A 22,856-nucleotide genomic window follows, 5' to 3' on the forward strand; every position below is an offset into this window, starting at 1 on the left:
TTCCCTTGGCCGTGCTGAGATGTGGGCTCTGCCACTCTCCTTCCCTGCAGGGCAGACGCTTAGTTCCCACTCCACTTTCTGACTCTTGCTCCTGGGCACCCCTGCCCTCCTGGGGGCTGGATGTGCAGGGCACCCAGCCAGCATGCCCCAAAATCTGGCTGTGCTGTTGTGACCAGGAAGCAGCTCTCTTTGCAAAAAGCTTTTTCTGATCTGTCTCCATTGAAAAGTCTGCAGGCTGTCTGATAGTGTGCTTGCAGACTGGTTTTCAGCAGACAGTGGATTAATGCTGACCTGAGGTGGTGTGTGGTCCATGTGCTAGATAGGGCAATAGACTGCACCGCAGATTGTTGGCATAGAGAGGACTAAGGAAGTTGCCCCAAGGAACTCTGGGATACATTCAGAAGACTTCTGGGATCAGAGTCAAGCTAGGGCTGTGTGGACACAGGAAAGCAATCGGGCTCAGACCCTCCAGCCCTGGAGAGTCCTGGGACCCTAGGTTCGAGCCCTAGGTTAACATAATTGGTGTGTAGACTCAAGGAGGGCTAGGCTTAAGCCTGAGCTTACATTGCTGTGTAGACTAGTTGTTACGTAAAATGCAAAACCCTTTCGGGGCTTTATGCATTAGAGCTCCTTCAGCGAGGGGGGGACCCAAGGGATTTGCCGCGTTCAAGCTAATTTCCCAGGGCTTGAATCTGTTTCAGATGAGTATGTGGCAAGTCTTCATCTCCCAACGTTCGATGCACATCTGACAGAACTAACGGATGAACAAGCAAAATACCTGGGACTGAATAAAAACGGGCCTTTCAAACCAAACTACTACAGGTGCTGGTTTTAAACATCTTCTCTCTTTCTCTCGCTAATGTAACATATGCAAACGCGTAGGTATGTGTGGGAATCAGCTCAGTCCTAAAGATATGAGCAAGAAGAATCACTGTGATTAAGTGTCTAATTCCACACATACCCTGAGAAGAGTTCATGGAGTCCTGGTAATTGCCCATTGCCCCAGTACATCAAAACATGATATAAAATGGTGGAGGTACAGAATGAAGGACATCAGACAATCCATGATCAGCTCTGACCCCCAGAACACTTCGTGTGAAATGAGGCAGCCTATGTACCTGGCAGAAGCTGTCATCCTAAAGTGGCGAATCTCAAAGTAACACCATCCGGCCAACTCAAATGAAAAATTATTTTTAAAATCTGAGAAGCACAAAACGGTACAAAGCAGTGTTTCTGCTAGCGTCCCTCGGGGAGCTTTTCTAGTGGCAAGGGTCTTGGTGCAGTACAGACTTGAGTACTGGAACCTCATCTATTGCCCTGTGTGCTAGATTGCCATACTTACATGCATAGCTCTCATTTGTGCCTTTGCAGACATACCTCAGAATGTTTTAACTAGTGTTTCTCTCGGCCTTGGACTGTAATCACTTGGGGCAAGGACTGTCTTTCTCAGAGTCTGTACAGGTCTGGATACGTTGACAGTGCTCAGTAAAAAATAAAAGCTGCATTATGATACCTTAGAGCATCTCTCTTCCAGGTCAAACTATTGGGAAATTTTCCCATTCATTTATTGCTCCTGTTTACAGGCGGGATGAGAATGGGTTTGCACCATCACAGATCAGTTTGAGCTTGCGGAATGGGGCTGTGCCGGAATACACTCCTTTGTCTTATGAACCCCAAAGTTTAACTATAATGTACAATACATAGCACTTTAGTGTTGATATGAGCTTTGAATCCAGCAGCCCCAAAACACTTAAAGAATTATCTTCGGCGTTAGAGGTGGGAAAGACCCGCAAAACGCCAGTCCGTCTTCTTTCTCAGTCTGCGATGCATTCCTGTCCAGTATCACAAGCTATGGGACTTCGACCATTTCTAGATCTTAACCATTTTCTGCTATTCAGTCTAAATTTCCCTTGACTCAGTTCCATGTATTATTGATTTGTTTAGCACCAACAACGTGCTGGGTAGTGTACAGGACACAGACAGTCTCTGCCTCAAAGGGCTTATGGGAGACCTGCATATAGAGAAGTTAGGGGACGTTTGGGATCACACACAAAAGACAGGAAGAAATTTTCAAAAACTTCTAAGTCCCATATTCTGCAGTGACTTAAGCACTTAGATCCAGAGTTTATAGCCAGAAGGGACCATTAGATCATCTAGTAGGACCTCCTGCGTGACCCAGGCCATTAAATTTCACCCCATGATGCCTGTATTGAGCCCAGTAACATGTTTGGCTAAAGCACGTCTTCCAGAAAGGTAGCCAGGCTTGATGTGAAGACATTGAGAGAGAGAGAATCCACCACTTCCCTTGGTGCTTCGTTCCAGTGGTTAGTAACTGTCACTCAAAACTTGGTGCATTATTTTCTGCTTGAATTTGTCTGACTTTAGCTTCCAGCCATTGGTTCCTGTTACCTTTTCTGCTATATCAAAGAGCCCTTTTGTACCTGGGATTTTCTCCCCATAAATGTATTCAAACACTGCAATCAAGTCACCTCTCAGTCTTCTGTTTGATAAACTAATAGGCTGAGCTCTTTCGGTCTCTCACTGGAAGGCATTTTCTCCAGCTTGGAAATAATTTTTGTTCTTTTCGGCATTCTTTCCAATTTTAAACCATCCATTCTTAAAGCTTTTCAGTCAGGTCGTTAAAAGTCAATGGGACTTAGGTGCTTTTGAAAATTGTACCAGACGTCTAGGATGTTGGGGCAAAGCTGAAGGCCTTGTGGGTGTCTAAATTTGATGGGATGTTTAAGGGAGGAAGAGGTTATACCCTCCTTAACAGTCTCCTTCCTCCTTTGCATTTATACCCACTAAATCATTACACTCCATCTGATCCTGGCAGTGATCAATGTACAGTTTTATACACCACCACTAACTGAGAGCATTATGTCTCATCTTTTTTTCAGGTATTAAGTTTCTGCAGCTGTAACCAGAAGGAGTAAGGAACACGAATCCAAGCCTTTTCTCAGCTATTGTACAAGATGAAATAGTACAAGCTTCTTAAATCAGAGCTGGACTTGCTCACGTAGTAGACAGTGTGTTAGGTTATTTATTTATTAAACTAGAGTACTGTATGTGCGGCCCCTGCCAATGGTGTTTTTTACTGCCGGGGGACTGTGAAACAGCGGATTTTTGTTTTTAGGGGGGCGGGAAGCCAGGGGAGGAAAGAAGAATCTGGTTGAATTATTTTGTTGCAAAGTATCTGTTAGCTTCAAGTAATCCATTATCGCTGTATGTCTGTTCTAATATACAGGGGATGGAGGACAATGCATGAGGCGAGATTTGGGATCAGACTTCAAGCTTGCACATTACGTTAGTACCTTAATGTCTAGGAACTTAATTTCAAGGTTGCACATTTCCTTTGTACCTTAACATTTCTTACCCGGAAGCAGATTCTGGGCCAGAACTGTCTGTCAGTTTTCAGGGTGGTATACTGTTATTTTGTTTCCATGCCATTTTAAAATGAAATTAGCACAAGCTGTTTGCTCTAGACATTGCTGACGAGACTGGTGCTATCTTATTAGTGAAACACTAAATCTTGCCAGGAGCCACTGGGGAAAACTCTTTACTCTGATTATTGTGCAAGGACAGGCTTTGGCAACAAGCCAAAATGAACTTTGCCTTAGCACTGTGGGAAGCTGTAACCAAGAGTCCAGTTTATAGCATCAGCTGGGGACACTCCGCAGCCTGAGTTAGGAGCCCGGGAGGCAGAGATGCACCCACTCTAAAGCAATCAGTGATGAACGCTGCGGGTTTCACACCGGTGGACTAAGACCCAATTACACGCCATTCTTCAGCAACTTTGCAGTATTTTTCTGCAGCTATTGATGAGTGCCAACGTTTTACAATTCAACCAAAGCTATATTTCTCATGGAGCAGTTGTGTGGCATCTTGTGCTCACGCTTGTGGAACAGCTTTGCGACTTTGCCAACAAATGCTGCTTACATTTCAAGGTAGCTCTTCGAGATGACACTCAGAAGCTTGTTGTTCACACTGCTGCAGAATGAAGCAGTAAAACAGAGCAGTTCTGAGGACCGTTCTTGACACAGTCCTTCTCCAACTGGTATTTCAGTCCTCTCTGGAAGTGACTTCTATGTATAAAAGCACCTGTTTCTGGGCAATGTTTCCCAGACTCCCAGTGCCAGAGCTGTTCGAGTCTTATTTTCAAATATTCATTTGTTCATTGAATGAATTCTAGGGAATCTTATTTGGATTTACAAGTGCCAGTAATTATCCCAAGTAACTACCATAGAGTGTGCTCTGTCCTGAGATCTAGATGTTATAAGTAGAGTTCAGAATCACTGTCACATTAGTATCTTGTCAAGTCTTGCTGTGTTAGTCAGAACTGATGGAAGATAAACATGCCTGGTACTTGTTTTAGCCCAAGATGTCCTGTCTGGATGCTGCATACAACACAGCCATGCGTGTCAAAGTAATTTTTAAGGTTGCCATATCTCCCCAGAGTCATAGATGACATGTTTCTTTTTTAAAATTCAAGGTACTTCAAGTGATACTTACCAGACTTCCACTTGAGGCATTGACCTATCAGCCTAAGCTTTTATGTACCATGCTCATCACCCTGGTATCTGAGCACCTGATCAAGTGAAGATCCTTGTTTTGCCCTCTCTGAGTCCTTGGCCATTATGAATGAGAGAGGTGTCTTTGTGGCATTGTGTACTCACATGCAAAAGACAGAAATTGTGGCCTACAGGCAAGTCACAGAATCAACAAAATTAGACATGAAGACTACCTCCTGGGTCACCTTCCAATGTCATGGTTGTTTCTTACAGCAAGTTTTCTAGTATGTTGTTTAGTCCAATTTTCAACCTCCAAAGGGCTGGAGCCCGAGGTAGAAAGTTGTAGATAAGCTGTTGGAAGTTTTATGAGGCTGCATCTGAGGCAGGCATCATAGAATGATCCCCAGTCACGTATCAGTTGATCTTCAACTCCTGGTGGATTTTATTCAGGTCTTGAGATTTTCCAGAAGAGACCACTGAATTATTGTTAAGATGCAGATTGGGTGTATTACTTTCATTACTCACCTTGTTTGGGTAACTTTATTCTGCAGCTATCCAGCTTTATCCTGGAGTCACTTTGGTTGTTTGTAGACGCGTGGGGTGAAGTCCAGGCCCATGAAACTCAATGGCAAAGCTCCTCTTTGACTTCAGAAGGGCCAGGATTTCACTCGTAGGTCGCACTTTCTAGGCGGGGTCTGTTTCTGGGCAAAAGCCCCAGGAATGTATCCACCCTCGTTCCAAGATCTCGGCATCCATGGACTGCACAAATGGCCAAGGATAGACGGGAAGCAGTTTCTTAGAGAGAGGCTTTTCTCTTCTGTGTACTAAACCAATCACAGAACCATTTCCCAGCAGCCAGGAGTTGCAGAATGGGCAACACTTGTCTGTGATTTAATTGGGAATGTTATTTTGCCCTCCTCATCTGGACCACTTGTGGTGTAAGAGTCCATGTATGATGAGTAGGTACATGCATCCAACACGTCAATCTGCTCTTGATCTCACGTGGTTATGTCTGGCATGTGAAACTGCTTGTTAGACAAGTGCTTGGCGTCAGCCCTGGCTGTACTCTGTGAGCCTGCATTTCACCTCTGTGACCTGAGTTCAGTCATCTAGGGAGCAGAACCGTATTCGTGAAGTTGCTGTACACTTACTGGGTGTTCCCAGGCTAACACCGCAATGCTGGTTTGAAATCTGATAGTGAAGTGTAGCCTTCAGTAAGGGTATCTTAGGACAGGTATCTTTGGGAGGGTTTTTCCCATACACACTCCTATCAATGAGCTGGAACAGGATGGGTGCAAATGTTCCCAGCTGACGGACACATGGAAGTTCCTTCTCTCTATTCCCTAGAGACAGTTGAGTCAAGATGTGTGCACTTTTCACAGAGTGAGCTCTGCAGATGTGAGGTGGCATGGCTGAGAATGCCCCTTGCAGACTGAGAGACAATCATTGCTTAGCATGACCTGGGCTCCTCACTTGCTGTCTGGGGCAGGGACTGGGAGACCAGAGCACCCCGAAGTGTGGCCCCGGGCCACTCTTTCCCTTCAGGTAGAGGTGCAGCCTCAGAGACTGCAGGCCCCTGGATGCATTTCTGCTCAGATCAAGATGGAGCACTGCAAGCTGGGGGGTGCAGTCCCTGTGCTTTACGGAAATGGAGCATTGTAATCCGTTCTAAGTGACCAGTGCTCTTGGGCATCGTTCGGGCACCCCCTAGTTTAATGTGTGGGAACAGTTCCTGTTTTTCCCCGAGAGCTGACGAGACTGTCAGCAGCACACTGGCCTTCCAGACTAGCACAGTGGCGCTACCGGCCTTCTCTTCTCTCTTATTTTGTGGGGAAGGCGACCATATTAACCTGTCTCTGTTTTCTGGAATGAAGCCACTTAGGAAATGCCGCTGTGGGTCACGTGTTGATCCAGGCGCCCTTTGGAAAAATGAGGTCAGAAATCCAGCTGAATCTGCCCCAGGACAAAAACCATTCCATCAGGTGACCCGGCAGTGCATCTCAGAAGGGTTGCTTACCTATTCCACGTCTGTCACTAGTGTAGTGTGTGGTGGTGCTGTCCTCATCAGTGAGTTTGTTTGTGCTGATTTTAAGCTCATTTTATCTTCAGTGTAGCTATGAGAAGAAGAAAAAATCGTTCTAAATGGCTTTTTTCCCCCCTCTGATCTTTTACAGATTTTCTCCATGTTGCTATGCCTTTTTGTAAGCTTTTTTGCTTGCTTGGCTTTTCCTACTCAATCTGGAATCATACTCCGTGATCATCTCTAAATTAAGTGTAACGGGTTTTTTTAAATGTAACAGTTTTTTTTTAACTATTAGAAAAAGGAAATAGGCGACACCAGCAAAATCTTATAAGGAAAATAATTCTGTTCTGAACTTTAGAAACCAGGAAAAGAAACCCAATCATCTGTCATAATTCTACAGGAAGGAAGTAAAAACTGAGACTATAACATTTTCAAAAGGATGTTTTAAATATTAATGTCTGAGTGATTGTATTAGATCAGCAATAAAGACTCTGTAATCTCAAAACACAAATAAAAGGTTGCAAAATTCACTTGGCCTCTGGAGTGTCTTCATGTGGCAGGCCCTGGAAACAGGATGGTATGTTACAGAGAAGGTTACTAACCTCTCAGCTTTTGTGACAACCAGGTACCAAAATGGGCCCATCATCGTCTATTTGTCGCACTACAAACTGCATGTCAGAGCAATACCGATAGTTTTAATGAGCGTGTTGGCCGCTAATGTTCTCTAATAGCCTGTAAGTATTTCCAGGGCCAATCAGTTTCTTAAGGTATTGTCCCAATCCACATATTCCCTAAATATAAACGGTCCGTTCACTGTTGCCTCTGCCAAGGGCTGAAGCCGTCCATTAGCCACACATTGTATGGCCAGTACTAGTGGGTTTGTAAAAACTTCAGCTGCTGGAAATGGCAGGTTCCCCACCCTGCTTAGTAGGATCAGGTTTCCAGTCACATTCTTCCTCCCAGTTTTGCATTGTCTCAGACACTTCTGCTCCTTCCAGCCCCATTCCTCTGCTCCAGTTGTTACCCAGCCAACTCCATCCTCTACCCAGCGTGTGGACTTTTCCCTCCAAACTGATTCTGACAGAGGATCTGCCTTGACTTGGCATCTATCTCTCTGCTTCCTTTCCTCCCGGAGTGCACTGGGTGTACCTATCCCATAATGCCATCTCTATTGTGTAGATAGCACCTTATGTGTGCAGGGGGCTTTGCAAATGAAAACGACGGCTGCCTGCTCCAAGGAGCTTGCAATCTAAATTAGATACCCTCGTCTTCTCATAATCACAAACTAATGTGGGGTAACAGCAGCCAATCTGGAGCTATTCACAGAGTAAGGCCACAGTGGTGGTTCATTGTTTTAAAGAATGTATTGGGGGATATTGTCCCGGGACTCTGAGGCAGTGCGCGCTCGGGTCACCTGCACTGGGAGAGCTGCAGAGAAGTGAATTAGCCGTTTTCGTAGTACCCATCTTGCTTTTTCTGGAGAATATTGTTGTTTAATAGGAAAACGGCACAATTCAAATCAGGGAAATCTTAGTGTTCTTGTAACTCAAAATCAGCTGGACAGATTTTCTTCAAGCTTTGCAAAAACATTCTCTTTTGCCATCAGGGTACATCTGGCAATTCTCAGGCCAAACCAATTCTTCAAGCCAAAGTTATAGTCATTTTCTACTGAACAGCTGATTGCAACCTTAATGCTGGACATGCTTCCACCCCTCCGTACAATACAGCAGCCCACAGTTGTCTCTGTAGAGGTGGCCTGTGAGAGGCGGTTCTGGCTACTAAGTTTCCCATCCCTTCTGTGTTTTGCGGAGTGATTGGAATTAGTCTGTGGAGAAGCTGTCTGAGTGTAGCTGGAAGTTGTTTTGGTTGTAGGTTTCTTGGGTTTTCTCCCGTTCCTGATCTGTCCTTGGTGAAAACAAGCTAAATTGTGTCTGGAAAAAAATCCCCTTATCTTGTTTTGCTCCCATTCTGTCACCTCCCTTCCCAGCCCTTTTGCAAAATAATCAGTGTTTACACAAGACCCAGAAAGACAACAGGAAAATATAGATTAAAAAGATGAACAGAATAAACCAGTGGCCATTTTGAAACACAAAGTCAGACCACTCCTGGCTGAAAGCTGCATGGACTAGAGTGTGATGAGACTACGGGCAGAGAATTGCTGGCAGATTTCTGCCTGGTGTGACAGGTGATGCAGGACCCCTGGATGAACAGGACACAAATCACACAGGCCACTAGATAATTGATTTTAGGATGCTCCTTTACTGAGCATCAAGAAACCTTGTAACCTAGCAGTAACGTAACTACACTGCTCTGAATCTGCAGCTCTGGCTGGTGAGCAGTATACGGAAGAAGGATGCCATGCCCTTGTGGGAAACCTTTCAGAAGTAACATGTAGACTGCAGGGGGAGAGAGCCCGTAACTTCCTGAGAACTTGCATGGTGGCACTTCCCATCAGGTCTGTCCCTCCATGATGCATTGGGCAGGTGTGGTTCTTTTGTCTTTTCTGAGCACATCTGCACTAACTATCCTCCCTCGTGGGTAGCAGTGATGTAAGGTGCATGGATGGAGGATGCATCTGATGGAGTAACCGGGCGGTGAGAGTGATGACCAGCCACTGCTGAAGTCTAAGTAGGTCAGTATCTCTAGAGATCTCTCAGAAGGCAGTGACTTAACAGGTCATTTTAAACTCCCATCTGCTCCTAGAGGTCCCCAGTCCTCCAGGATTCACACAACCTGCTGCTGGAGAGCATGTCAAGGAACAGCATCGCCCAAGGAGTAGAATTAATTCATGGACTCATAGACTTTAAGGTCAGAAGGGACCATTATGATCATCTAGTCTGACCTCCTGCACAATGCAGGCCACAGAATCTCACCCATCCACTTCTATAACAAACCCCTAACCTATGTCTGAGTTATTGAAGTCCTCAAATTGTAGTTTGAAGACCTCAAGGTGCAGAGAATCCTCCAGCAAGTGACCCGTGCCCCATGCTGCAGAGGAAGGCGAAAAACCTCCAGCGCCTCTGCCAATCTGCCCTGGAGGAAAAGTCCTTCCTGACCTCAGATATGGCGATCAGCTAAACCCTGAGCATGTGGGCAAGACTCACCAGCCAGACACCCAGGAAAGAATTCTCTGTAGTAACTCAGATCCCACCCAATCTAACATCCCATCACAGACCACTGGGCATACTTACCTGCTGATAATCAAAGATCAATTGCCAAATTAATTGCCAAAATTAGGCTATCCCATCATACCATCCCCTCCATAAACTTATCAAGCTCAGTTGCCTATAAAGTATTTAGAAATAAACAAGTACAGTAAAACTCATTTACAGAAACTGATACAGTGAAATTCTGAGTACAGTGAAGTCAAATTTAATTCCCCAATGTGCTAAAACGTGCAAACTAATTCTGAATAAAGTGCATTTCCACCTGAGGAAGTTCTGTGAAAACATGACCTTGCTCTAGGAGTTACTGTATTTAACAATCATATACGCTATTTTAAATAAATTGTTAGTATACAGTTATGTTCAGTTACAATGAAATTGTAGTTGTGTTTTACTTTACTGGCAGAAGGCAAAGTTTTGCAGGCTCCATGCAGACATGCTGGTGTTAAATGACTGCAGCTTCTCTGCTGTGACTGCTCAAGCTGGAGCAATGGGTATCCCTTCTGCTAACTCTCAGTGTCCGTCACCTGGCTAAATAACAGAAGTGAGCTGAATAATTAACAATACTGTGCAATGGTCATGGGGTTGCCCATCAGTGCACTCTGCAACCAGAGAAACAGAGGGCTCGGTGGAACTCGCTAGCAATGCTGCAGAATTAGACCTTCTGAAAAGAGCAGAACATTTGCTGCCTGGGAAGAAGAAAAATTGAAAATTGAAAAATTTTCTATTAAAAAAATGAATAGAAATGTGGGTGCCAGGTGTTTCTCTCAATCCCGCTCTTCAGTCTTCACTTCCATAGGGCCACGTCGGCATTTGATAAGAGAGGAGCCTATGTCTGGTAAGTCCCCTCGTCAATCCTCTCTCCTAGCCCCACACATGGCAGGATTGTTCCCTCCAGCTGTTACACTTTGTTCTGCAGTGTTTTGTACAGTGTTTTGTACAGTCGAATTTAAAATAACGCAAGCAGCAGCCTTCCCAATTTTCCCTGGGGAGACAACTCCACATTCCAATGCTCCAGTGCTTAATCTAATGCAGTTGCTGTAGTCCGTTCCATTACGCTCTTTTAGCTGGCTGTAGGGTGGTTCTAAGTTTATCTTTGCATGTCAGTTTTGCTTTCCCATTTCTTGGTGTCACTGGACTCCACTGATTTGATTTGTTCTCTCATTTCCCCGATAGCCACGGCGCCCGATACAAGCATGTGTGCTGCAGACGAGCAATGGCAGGCAGCTTGAACAGCTAGGGGCCAATTTCTGGAGCCCTTCCCCATACTTACACTTCCTGTGGAAGTCACTGCGACTCCTCAGTTGAGAAATGGTTCATTATCCATTGTGTTCATACACTTCCCTACATGAGTCGCCTCTGGGTCGTGGGAGTCAGCTGCTGTGTTAGGCTCTCGGCAAGGGGCATGCAGTGAAGAGCTCTCGTCTACCACCCGTTGTGTGCGTTTTGTTCTGGGATCCCTGGTTCCTTTCCTGGTGATTGTTACCAATAAACTCTATTATGTCTCTGGAAGGGGTGGAGCCTTTCCGCTATCTCTGAATCCAAAACTAGCCCCAGATTCCCATAGTTTCAGATGTGTAGAAAATCCTCTGCAGCCCTCCGTCACCTTCGCAAGGCGTGACTCTCAAACACTCTCCCAAACCTTTACCTGGCTTGTAAATTACCTTGTAATTTTAACCTTATGTCCTTGGTGGCTTTATCACCCCCAAAGCGGGAGTGTTGAACATCCTCCCCTCACTGTCCCAAACTACCTGTGAGTGACAACTCACTAGAATGAATGTCAGATGGAGAAGAGTCTAGCCCCACTGTGTGCGGGAAGACAGTTCACTGGCCCTGCAAAGTTGACATCCCCTTCTGCTCTGATTCAGAGGAGGGATTTTAAATCCCATCTCCTTCTTGCCAGGTGAGTCCCTTAAGCACCAGGCAATAGCATCGTTATGTAGTTGTACAAGACTCAGGAGCTTCAGCAGGAAGGCTTGGGAGCAGACCAGCTGGCAGCCTGGTTGTTTACATGAGTTTGGGGGACATCAGAGGTCAAGTCCCCGCTCCAGAGGGAGGATTCAAGCCTACGTCTACCAGACCCTAGGCACATGCTCTAACCACGGGGCTAAAGTTTAGAACAGGTGTCGGCAACCTACGGCACGTGTCCCAAACGTGGCACGCAAGCCGATTTTGAGTGGCACGTGGCTGCCTGCTGCGGTCCTGGCCTCCCGTCCCACTCAGCCCCCCCGCTCTCGCCTGCGGGGGCAGGAGGCAGAAGCTTGGTCCTGCGGCAGCCAAAATTCACCCCTCCTCCATTTCTTCCCCCAGCGTGGTGCTTTCCTGCCCCTCCCCCTCTCCCCTGCGCCGATCAGCTGATGGCCTTTGCCGGGGTGGTGGGGAAGAGCGGCAGCCTGCACACAGCTCCGTAGAGGAGGTAGAGAGAGGAAGGGACGGGGCCTTGAGGAAGGGGGTGGAATAGGGCACATCCCTCCCAGCCCCCTGCCATGAGTCACTCAGGGCAGGGGGCTGGGAGCACCCCCACGAGCCGAGCACACAAGCCCTCTGCCCTGATCCTTGATCCCCCTCACACACCCAGCCTCCTGCCCTGCACCCCCCACACCACAGCCCTTGCCCTGACCCCCCCACACACACTCAGCCTTCTGCCCTGCACCCCACACACCCCAGCCCTCTGCCCTGACCCCCCCCACACTCAGCCTTCTGCCCTGCACCCCAAACACCTCCAGCCCTCTGCCCTGACCCCTGAACCCCTCCCACACCCAGGCTTCTGCCCTGCACCCCCAACACCCCAGCCCTCTGCCCTGACTCTTGATCCCCCTCCCACACCCAACCTTCTGCCCTGCACCCCCCACACCCCAGCCCTCTGCCTGACCCCCCCTCACACTCAGCCTTCCGCCCTGCACCCCACACACCCCAGCCCTCTGCCCTGACCTTTGAACCCCCCACACCAACTTTCTGCCCTGCACCCCCACACACCCCAGCCCTCTGCCCTGACCCCACCCACACTCAGCCTTCTGCCCTGCACCCCCCAAACACCTCCAGTCCTCTGCCCTGACCCCTGAACCCCTCCCACACCCAGCCTTCTGCCCTGCACCCCCCACACCCCTCTGCCCTGACTCCTGAACCGCCACACACACCCATCCCTCTGCCCTGACCCTTGAACCCCGTCCTGCACCGCTCCACACCCACAATCCTCTGCCCTGACCCTTGAACCCCCCCACACCCAACCTTGTGTCCCTCACACCCCCCAGCCCTCTGCCCTGACCCCTGAACCCCTCACACCCCCCAGCCCTCTGCCCTGAACCCCCCCTCCACTACCCAGCCTTCTGCCCTGCAGCCCTACAGCTCCCATCCCTCTGCCCTGACCCCTGAACCCCACCCCCACCCCCAGGTCTGGGATCCCGGCTGCAGTCCTAGGTGAACAGAACCCCAGACCAGCAGCGAGCTGAGCAGGCCGGCGGTGTAAGATCAACATTTTAATTTAATTGTAAATGAAGCTTCTTAAACATTTTAAAAACCTTGTTTACTTTACATACAACAATCGTTTAGTTCTATATTATAGATTTATAGAAAGAGGCCTTCTAAAAATGTTCAAATGTGTTACTGGCACATGAAACCTTAAATTAGAGTGAACAAATGAAGACTCGGCCCAGCACTTCTGAAAGGCTGCTGACCCCGGATTAGAAGGTGACCCACACACTTATTTTGAAGCCGCCTGGAATGAAACATTTTGTATGACTCAATATGGGCTTTTCCGATGGCTGACAAATTCCAACCATCATTGCAAACAGCTATTTGTGCTGATTGCTGGCTGGCCACACTGAAAAATCAAGCGTGTGTTGGAGGCTGGAGAGAAGGCGAAGGGGCAGCATTTTAAGGTTAACTAAAGATACCATCACCAGCTGCTCTCTCCTTGACTGTGATGCTCTTTGGAATCAAGCCCCAGTTCTCTGGGGGAGAGGATAAGAGGCAACATTAACGGCAGGACTTCTCTACTTCCACCCAAGCTGCCAGTGACGCAGCTGCCCTTGGGGAACGTTGCTGTTTCTGCTCTATGCATTCCCCCCTTCACTTCCTCCCTTCATCCCATATGAAACTTGCTGACCCCTGCCTGTGGGTTTCTTTTCGCACAGCTGTTGAGGGCTGATTCAGATAAGGGCAGCAGTGTCACTGCAGTGGCCTGGAACCAATAGCCCCACCTATGTGTTCATTTAGAGATACTGACCAGCGTGGTTTGCTAACAGGAAAGGAAGGGTTTAATTCTGCTGCTGCTGGGCTGTAGGAAATGGATGATGAATGTGAGGGTGAGGTAATCCCAAGCCGCACTGAACTATACAGACCAAGGGCTAGTCCCTTCCCAGGAATAAACGAAGCTACGGAAGGTTTGAGTGAGTTGGGGTCTGGGGGTTTTGTCCTTTCTCTGCACAACAGAAGAATGTTTCAATCTGGCAAAGCGCAGGAATCGATTGACCACTGGAAGACTCATTAGGGCAGGATCAGGTCCCTCATCTGCTCAGGGGGAACCCTGCACCTGTGCAGAGCCCCACTGAGGTCACTTGGGATGGGGGGAAGGGTTCTGAATGGCCACTGGAGCCAGGCTGTGCAGAAATAGCTGCAGAATTGGGACCAGCATTGAGCCAGTTATTTCTTAAGCAGAACAATTCTGACAATAGAGATGGGCTATAGCTCTCCAGGCTGCACTGGGAGTTGCCCTGGTCATTTCTGCTGGTGCAAAATGCCCACCCCCCATTCTGGAAGCACTTCTCCCCTTTAGCTAGAATTGTTATAAATTGTCAGCGATAATTACACTGAGCAGAACTTGGGAATGTCCAGAATGTGACATAATAATTCTGAATATACTCATTCCTCAGCCACGGAGGTGGTGTGCAATAGTGAGTCCTGCTTTCCCTTCTACAGAACTTTCCCTCCAAGGCTCCCAGAGTGCTTTGCATCATGGTGAGGAAAGTGTCGTCTCCTTTTACAGATGGGGAAACTGAGGCCCCCAGAGCCACCAAGTGACGTCGGTAAATAGCCTATTTCTATTTTATGTTTCTTCAATAACTGTTCCTGCTTTGTATGTTGAAAGAAGCAGGGTGCTGTGCTGACCTCATATGAAGATGATGGTTTCAATCCCTTAGTAACTGAGGATCATGTTTGACAACAGTGCCTGGCAATCAACATTTTTAAATCTGCAGGCCCAGATCAACTTGCACCCAAAAAGAGCTGGTGCTCTCTCACCAATAAGTATTGCAATGCCAGGGAAATACCAGAAGGCTGGAAGAGTGCTAAGGCTGTGTCAGTATTCAAAAAGAATAAGGATGATGACCTGGGTAACTGCAGGCTGGTTAGCTGCAACTCTATCCTGAGCAAAATAATGGAAAAGCCAATACACGACTCTATTGATAAAGAATTAATGAGTAGGAATATAATTAATGCCATTTAGGGAAAATAGGTCTTGTCAAACAAACCTGATTTAATTCTTTGGGATTACAAGTTTGATTGACATCAGTAACTGCGTAGATGTAACATGCAAAGGCTTTTGTAAGGTGTTTGACTCAGTACCCCATGACATTCTGATTAAAAAATTGGCACTACACAATATCATAGAGCACACGTTAACTGGAGTAAGAACTGGCTAACTAGAAGAGCTCGAAATGTAGCTGTGAATAGGGAATCATCAGATGGGTGATTCTAGTGGGGTTTTGCAGGGATCTGGACTAGGCCAGATGCTGCTCAGTGTTTTCAGCAATGATATGAAAGTAAATATAAAATTGCTGTTGATAAGATGTGCAGATGGCACAAATTGTGGCTGAGTGGTGAAAGAGGAGAGGAATTACACAGAGCAAAATGCATTTCAATACCAGCAAATGCAGTCCTGCATCTTGGAACAAGGAAGGTAGGCCACTGTCCAGCATGCTTGACCATATCCTGGAAAGCAGAGACACTGGGTTTAGGGGTCACAATGGACAAGCAACTGGAAGCGAGCTCTCATTGTGATATTGTGACAAAATGGGCTAGTGTGATCCTTGAGTCTATAATATGCTTAATTTGTAATGGAAGAGATGCACAACATTTGAATGGGGGGTGGTGTTGATTAGACAAGTGCTGGGTTCTCCATCTCTTGGTGTCTTCAAATCAAGCTTGGCTGCCTTCCCGGAAGATGCTTTAGTCAAACACAAGTGACTGGGCTCAGTAGAGTGGTAACTGGGGGGAATTTAATGGCAGGTGATATGCAGGGTACGTCAGATAACCTGGTGATCCCTTCAGGCCTTAAAATCTAGGGTGTGCCCAAGGACATAGAGAAAGTCTCCATCAGCGTCAATGATTGGCCCAAGATGGGCTGGGCTGCAGGCCAGGTAGCTAAGCTGAGTCCCGTGAAGTTTCTTAAGTGAGCATGTTGAGAATTTAGAAACTGAGGTCCTGTGCGCTCTGGGTTTATATGAGAGGAGGAAGGTCACCTTTGTCATTTGGATTAAAATTTCTGCTCATCCACTTCTGCCCCCTGATGTGCTGAGCATCTGCCTTTTAACTTCCACCCTCCCGGCCGCACAGCTGCTATAAAGGAACAGACCGAGTCTGTCTGGTTCATAACGTGCAGCCCAGGGATCCTTTCAGAGGAAAAGTGCTGTGGCGACAAGGGAGTCTCAGGGCTTGTGTTAAGCTTTGCATCCACTTTCCCATGCGCTGGTATCTGCCTCATCTCCACCAGGGCCCTTTGAGCAGATCCTGCTCTGCAGAGGACATGTCGCTAACATCCCCCCCCTTCCTGCCAGAGGCCTCTCCCTGTCCCTGGGGCCAGCAGCCTCCCCCTTTCCCTGAGGGGCCAGCAGCCTTTCACCCCACCCCAGCTGGGCCAGCAGCCTTTCACCTAGGGTGACCAGACAGCAAGTGTGAAAAATCGGAATGGGGGTGGGGGTAATAGGAGCCTGTATAAGAAAAAGACCCAAAACACAGGACTGTCCCTATAAAATTGGGACATCTGGTCACCCTACTTTCACCCCATCCCAGCTGGGCCAGCAGCCTCCCTCTTCCCTTGGGGCCTGAGCCCCCCAACACTCCTGCCCAGCTCCAATTCACGTGGCCCCAGGTGTCCTTTCCCTCAGCCACGCCCCAGCAGCAGCCGCTCCAATCAGCGTCTGGGGGTGTGTCCCCCGCGAGGCAGCGAGCCAATGGCAGCGTGGGGGCGTGGCGAACCCCGGGGTGGGGGTTCAGCCGCACGTGCTGGCGCGGGAAGGGCAGAGGGGCGCATGGAGGAGGCGGGCGCGGCGGTGGCTGGCAGCGCCCGGCAAGGGGACAGGGCGCCCGGCAAGGGGAGGCCGCTGCAGCCGGCGGCCAAGGGGCGGGAGCTCTTCAGGAGCCCGCGGAAGGAGCCCGAGGTGAGAGGGGGCTGCGGCGGCCCGCTGTGCCCGGGGTCCTGGGGCCCTGCCCTGGGCTCCGGGACCCCCTGTCTGCTCTGCCCCGCCCGGGGCTCCGGGACCCCCCGTCCGCCCCGCCCAGGGCTCTGTGACTCCCCGCCCTGCCCTGGGCTCCGGGACCCCCTGTCTGCTCTGCCCCGCCCGGGGAGCCCGCCCTGCCCTGGGCTCCGGGACCCCCGCCCGCCCGGCGGAGCACGGGTAACTGCGGTGGGGGGGCGGGTCTCGTGGCTGTTCTTAGCCTCCGCTCGCAGCCGCCCGGGCAGAGACCCCCGATCCGCCCCGACTCGGGGCTGGTTCCTCCCTAGGGCGGTGAGGCTCCAGCGACAGGTGCCTCGGTCGCTACTGGCCCCGCGGGGCGGGTGCTGCCGGGGCCGATGGTGCGAGTGGGTCGGTGGTTCGAGTCGGGGCCGCTCCGCTCCCGGATCGGGTTACAGACCCGCCAGCCAGGGGCCACGTCCCTCCGCCGGGACGTACAGGGGCAGCTGGGGCTGGGCACCCCGCGCTCCCCCCTCGCTCAGCCCGCGGCGCCTGTTGCGGCTTCGCTCCCGGCCCGGCTGGACCCCTTAGGGAAGCACCAGCCTGCGATGAGGGGACACCCCCTGGGCGGAAAGTGCGCAGGGGCTGGGCGTGCTGGGGTCCGGCCAGGGACTGAAGTGGGGAGGGACTTGTCAGACCTTCCCCCGCCTGGGAAACCGGCAGCCAGGTCCAGGGAGAAGCTCTGGCCTCAGGCACTGAAGGAGGAGGCTGGTTTTCCCTCTAGGGTGGCTACCCTAGTGACCCAGCCCCAGGGTGGCACCCAAGGCGGTGGGTGCGTGTGACCCGTATAGAGACGCGCCGGGTGCCTGCTCTGCAATGATCGTTCTAGGGGGTTGAGATTTGTCAGACTGGTGGGAACAATCTTCTGCCAGCTCAGGTGCGCTGCCTCTAGCCCCAGCTTTGCCAGGCTAGGCCTGGCCTCTTATCTCCTGGGTTTGGTGTGAGCGCCCATCTCTGTCGTGTCTGAGTGCTGCCTGCTTCTGGGTGCCTTGGTGAACCGTCCAATACTGTACATACAGAGAGACTAACATCCCTGAGTTACACCCATCGGCTAATCCCCTGAAGCATGAGAAACCAGTCAGCTGCCAGGGATTAGGAAACTGTGATTACCATCAGGTTATTTCATAACTGTTCTTTATGGGATTTCTTCCCTCTTTCTCTGAAGCAATTGGTTCTGGCAGGCAGTGAGAGGATACTGATTAGATGGATACTGAGTATCATCCAGTTGGGCAGTTAAATACAAAGTGCTACACATTAGAAAACATAATCCGAGCTATGCATACAAAATGATGGGCTCTAAATTAGCTGTTGCCACTCAAGAAAGAGACCTTGGAGTCATTGTGGAGAGTTCTCTGAAATCATCCACTCAATGTGCAGCAGCAGCCAGAACAGCGAACAGAATGTTGGGAATCATTAAGAAAGGGATAGACAATAAGACAGAAAACATCACGTTGCCTGTATATGAATTCGTGGTGCGCCCACACCTTGAATACTGTGTGTGGTTGTGATTGCCCTATCTCAGAAAAGATATATTAGAATTGGAAAAGATTCAGAAAAGGGCAGTAAAAATGATTGGAGTCTGGAACGGCTTCCGTATGAGGAGAGATTAATAATACTGGGACACTTCAGCTTGGAAAAGAGACAACGAAGGGAAGATATGATTGAGGTCTATAGAATCGTGACTGATATGGAGAAAGTAAATAAGGAAGTGTTATTTACTCCTTCCCATAACACATGAACTGGGGGTCACCCAATGAAATTAATAGGCAGCAGGTTTAAAACAAACAAAAGGAAGTATTTCTTCACACAACACACAGTCAACCTGTGGAACTCCTTGCCAGAGGATGTTGTGAAGGCCAAGACTATAACAGGTTCAAAAAAGAACTAAATAAATTCAATGGCTATTAGCCAGGCTGGGCAGGGATGGTGTCTCTAGCCTCTGTTTGCCAGAAGCTGGGAATGGCTGACAGGGGATGGATCACTTGATGATTCCCTGTTCTGTTCATTCGCTCTGGGGCACCGGCATTGGCCACTGTCGATAGACAGGATACTGGGCTAGATGGACCTTTGGTCTGACCCAGTGTGGCCATTCTTAATTCCTACCTTGAGTGTTAGCAGTATTTATTTAACACGTGGATGGAGCCCCATAGATGTCTGTAAGAGTTTATAATCCTGATAGGGAACCGGGGGAGATGGAAGGAGGAAGGCTGCACGGAGCAGAGTTGGGGGCTTACCAGACCAGCCCGACATGCGTTGTGTTAGATGTAAAAAAGAACCAGTATCATTTTGACGAGAGGGTTGCTGTGGGAAGGATTCTGGGAAGAGGAGTGATTCGATGGCCACCACGTGGCGTGTAGGATCAAGGAGGACCCCGGATCCAGCGTGGGAGAAAGTAGAGAGGTGCTTGTGGGAAAGAGAGCAGAGGGGCTGAGAGGGGGCGGAAGTGGCAGAGGACAGGGTCTCACTGAGGCTGCCGTTGATTTCAGAGGGAGGATGGGACTTGTCTCTGCCTATTAGTGCCAGTGCAGCCAAGGCTCTACCAAACATGTTTTCAGTTCGTTTGTGTCTCAGCCAAAACCTGCTGTAACTTCCTTCTTGCCATTTCCAGACCCTTTGCTTATGACATTCTTCGGGGAGTTTATAGCTCTGATTTGGGGCACCTCATTTCCACGGTTGTGGGTTTTCTTTGATGCCAGCTCCAGGGAATCGCTTACCCACTTCTCGGTTTAACGCTGGGTCTGAACATGGTAGAAGAGAGATGAACTGCGATGCTGGGGTAACCCAGCTGAATAGACCTATGAAGTGAGAGCTTAATGTGTAGAACGCAGGTGGGTGCAGGAGGCTGTCTCGGTGGAACAGGATTGGCCGTGAACTGTAAAAACCTGTTGATGCTGCCCTGTGTTCTGTAGGCACAAGTTGGAAGCTTTAGTTTAACTATAGCTCCTACCTGGGCTTGGCACTAAACAAGATGCAAGAGAGGTGGTCTCTTTCCAGGCATGCCTAGTTCACATGGGCACAGACACAGTCAGTGCAGTTTCTGGTCCAAGGTGCAGGATTCTTTTGGTTTTAGCTCTGTGCGTCACAGCCCCTTTGCTGGGTGGATTAACATTTGCAGGCGCAAGGACTTAACTGAATTCCTCTGAGGCTTTAGAGCTCAGAACTTAGTTGGCCAGTGCGGTGTATTTGGCCTAAGCATTGATTACGTGCTGCCCTTTGTGCAGTCAAGGCTCCCTAAAAGTGTGAACGGAGGGTCTGATGGAGCTGGGGACAGGGAGGCGAGACATCTCAGTTCTATTTCTGGCTCCGCTGCTGACCTGCTGTGTGACCACTGTGATTCTGCAGGGGCTGATGGTAAAACTGGCTATTTATCCCAAGAAATCTCCTTGCAGGACCTGACTTGTTTTCTTTTAAACCCAGAACAAGCGCTTGATAATGTTGACTGGTCCTGAGGGCATTTACGCTGGGCCATATCGGCTTTCTAGTACAGATAGGTAATGGGACACTGGGTCTTAAAATCGTATCAGTCTTCTCCCCACCCACCACCAGGTTTGGTCTCCAATGTGATTGTAACAGGCAGTTGGCCAAATTCAGCCTGTTAGTGATTTATCACAGGCAAAATCCATTGACTTCAGCAGAATTTCACCCACCTAAGACAGGACTGAATTAGGCCTGATATTTTATGAACAGCTGGAATTAGAGATGAATCGCTTACGCCATTTGAAAGCAGGGATTTACAGTGGCGATGCTAAAAAGCATTGGTGTTTATCTCCAACAGTACTCAGAATAACGTCCGCTAAAATCATGCGGGAGTTCAAACAGAGAAATAAAGTAAGTTGGTAATCAGAATGATGTGAACGTAAGAACTGAGACCTCATGACCTACTCCAGCTAAAGACACTTTACCGTTGAAAAACCAGGGGGCCAGGCTCCCAAAGGTACAAAGTGCCTTCATTCGTAGCCCTGGGAGCTCTCGCATTTTAAGCCTGTCACTGGTCTTTCATATTTGCTTGTTTCTCCTGGATCCAGGGCCGAATACAGCAAACTTGACACTTACTTAGTGCGCTAAATATACAGACATAACGAGTCTTCTCAATGCAATTTAAAGGGGGTGGGTGTTATCCCCACTTTATATATGGGACATTGAGGAAGAAGGGAGTTGCTTGAAGCTGTACAGTAAATTGGTGGATTAGGGTCCAGAAGTACCTAATTCCCAGTTTTACTCTGTCCCGTACAGTCGGCCATCTTGTGCGGTCCTCGGCCCAGGGACTTTTCACTCCCTGTGGAAATCTTCTGGATTTTGCAGGCGTATTGGCACTTTCAGCTGCTGCCATTTGGTCCATGCCTACCCACTGAATCATGCTGCCTGCCTTCTCCTCCACTGATGGGGATTATTGGGCAGTGGAATGGCGGGGAGATAACCAAGGTTGAAACTTGCTCCCTATTATAAATTCATTTTTCCATCCCCAGTTTCTTCAAAAACAAACTAACTGTTCTGGAAGTTCAACTGCCAATTCTCGCCTAGGGTACGTCTTCTATGGAGTTTGGTAATGGTTGGACAGTTTTAATCCTGTGGTACTTGTAGACCTCAGCCAGACTTTCAGGTTTGGCTCGTGATGGTTCAAAAATGTCTCGATCTAGGAACATAAGAACGGCCGTACCGGGTCAGACCAAAGGTCCATCTAGCCCAGTATCTGTCTACTGACAGTGGCCAATGCCAGGTGCCCCAGAGGGAGTGAAGCTAACAGGCAATGATCAAGTGATCTCTCTCCTGCCATCCATCTCCATCCTCTGATGAACAGAGGCTAGGGACACCATTCTTTACCCTTCCTGGCTAATAGCCATTTATGGACTTAGCCACCATGAATTTATCCAGTTCCCTTTTAAACATTGTTATAGTCCCAGCCTTCACAACCTCCTCAGGTAAGGAGTTCCACAAGTTGACTGTGCGCTGTGTGAAGAAGAACTTCCTTTTATTTGTTTTAAACCTGCTACCTATTAATTTCATTTGGTGACCCCTAGTTCTTGTATTATGGGAATAAGTAAATAACTTTTCCTTATCCACTTTCTCCACACCACTCATAATTTTATATACACCTCTATCATATCCCCCCTTAGTCTCCTCTTTTCCAAGCTGAAGAGTCCTAGCCTCTTTAATCTTTCCTCATATGGGACCCTCTCCAAACCACAAATTGTTCCATGGGCCTAATTGAGAAGGAGGATTTTACTATGCATTATGGGTACAGTAGAAACTCAGAATTACAAACACTTCGGGAATGGAAGTTGTTCGTAATTGAACAAAATGAAATAGTTCTTTCAAATGTTGACAACTGAAGATTGACTTAACGCAGCTTTGAAATGTTACTATGCAGAAGAAAAGCACTGCTTTCCCTTTATTTTTCAGTAGTTTGCGTTTAACACAGCACTGTACTGCATTTGGTTTTTTATTTTTTTGTCTCCGCTGCTGCCTGATTGCATACTTCCGGTTCCAGTGGGGCCTGTGGTTGACCGGTCAGTTCATAACTCTGGTGTTCATGTCTCTGAGGTTCTGCTGTATATTGAAAAGACATACAATGCCCGATCATTGGAAGTGATTTGAACATTTGGAGGAAAAATTTGGAAAACTTCACCACGTCTGCTGATGGTGGTGCATTTTGGGCCCGATCCAAAGCCCATTGAAGTCAATGAGTTGTTGCTGACATCAGTGGGTT

The 22,856-nt window shown here is 48.6% G+C and overlaps 2 protein-coding genes across 8 annotated transcripts in view; both read left to right on the forward strand.

Moving 5' to 3' along the window:
* AHCYL2 (adenosylhomocysteinase like 2) overlaps positions 1 to 7,064 on the forward strand; it is a 223,705-nt gene extending 216,641 nt beyond the window's left edge. For all 3 annotated transcript variants that reach the window (XM_075063578.1, XM_032780940.2, XM_032780941.2), the window contains exons 16-17: positions 702 to 822; positions 2,901 to 7,064. In XM_075063578.1, coding sequence (XP_074919679.1) covers positions 702 to 822; positions 2,901 to 2,907 — 128 coding nt within the window. In that variant the 3' untranslated portion in view covers positions 2,908 to 7,064. The remainder of the gene's footprint in view (positions 1 to 701; positions 823 to 2,900) is intronic.
* Positions 7,065 to 16,937: 9,873 nt separating this feature from the next.
* Positions 16,938 to 22,856, forward strand: part of STRIP2 (striatin interacting protein 2) — a 107,247-nt gene continuing 101,328 nt past the window's right edge. For 4 of the 5 annotated variants that reach the window (XR_012655461.1, XM_032780934.2, XM_075063568.1 and 1 more), the window contains exon 1: positions 16,946 to 17,074. Coding sequence is in view for 4 of the 5 variants with exons in the window: in XM_032780934.2 (XP_032636825.2) it covers positions 16,946 to 17,074 (129 nt within the window). In the remaining variant the exon portion in view is untranslated. Of the gene's footprint in view, positions 17,075 to 22,856 lie in introns of all 5 variants that reach the window. The other variant, XM_032780933.2, reaches the window with a different exon arrangement.

The sequence above is a fragment of the Chelonoidis abingdonii genome, chromosome 1 (genome assembly GCF_003597395.2).
Source record: "Chelonoidis abingdonii isolate Lonesome George chromosome 1, CheloAbing_2.0, whole genome shotgun sequence".
NCBI lineage: Eukaryota > Metazoa > Chordata > Testudines > Testudinidae > Chelonoidis > Chelonoidis abingdonii.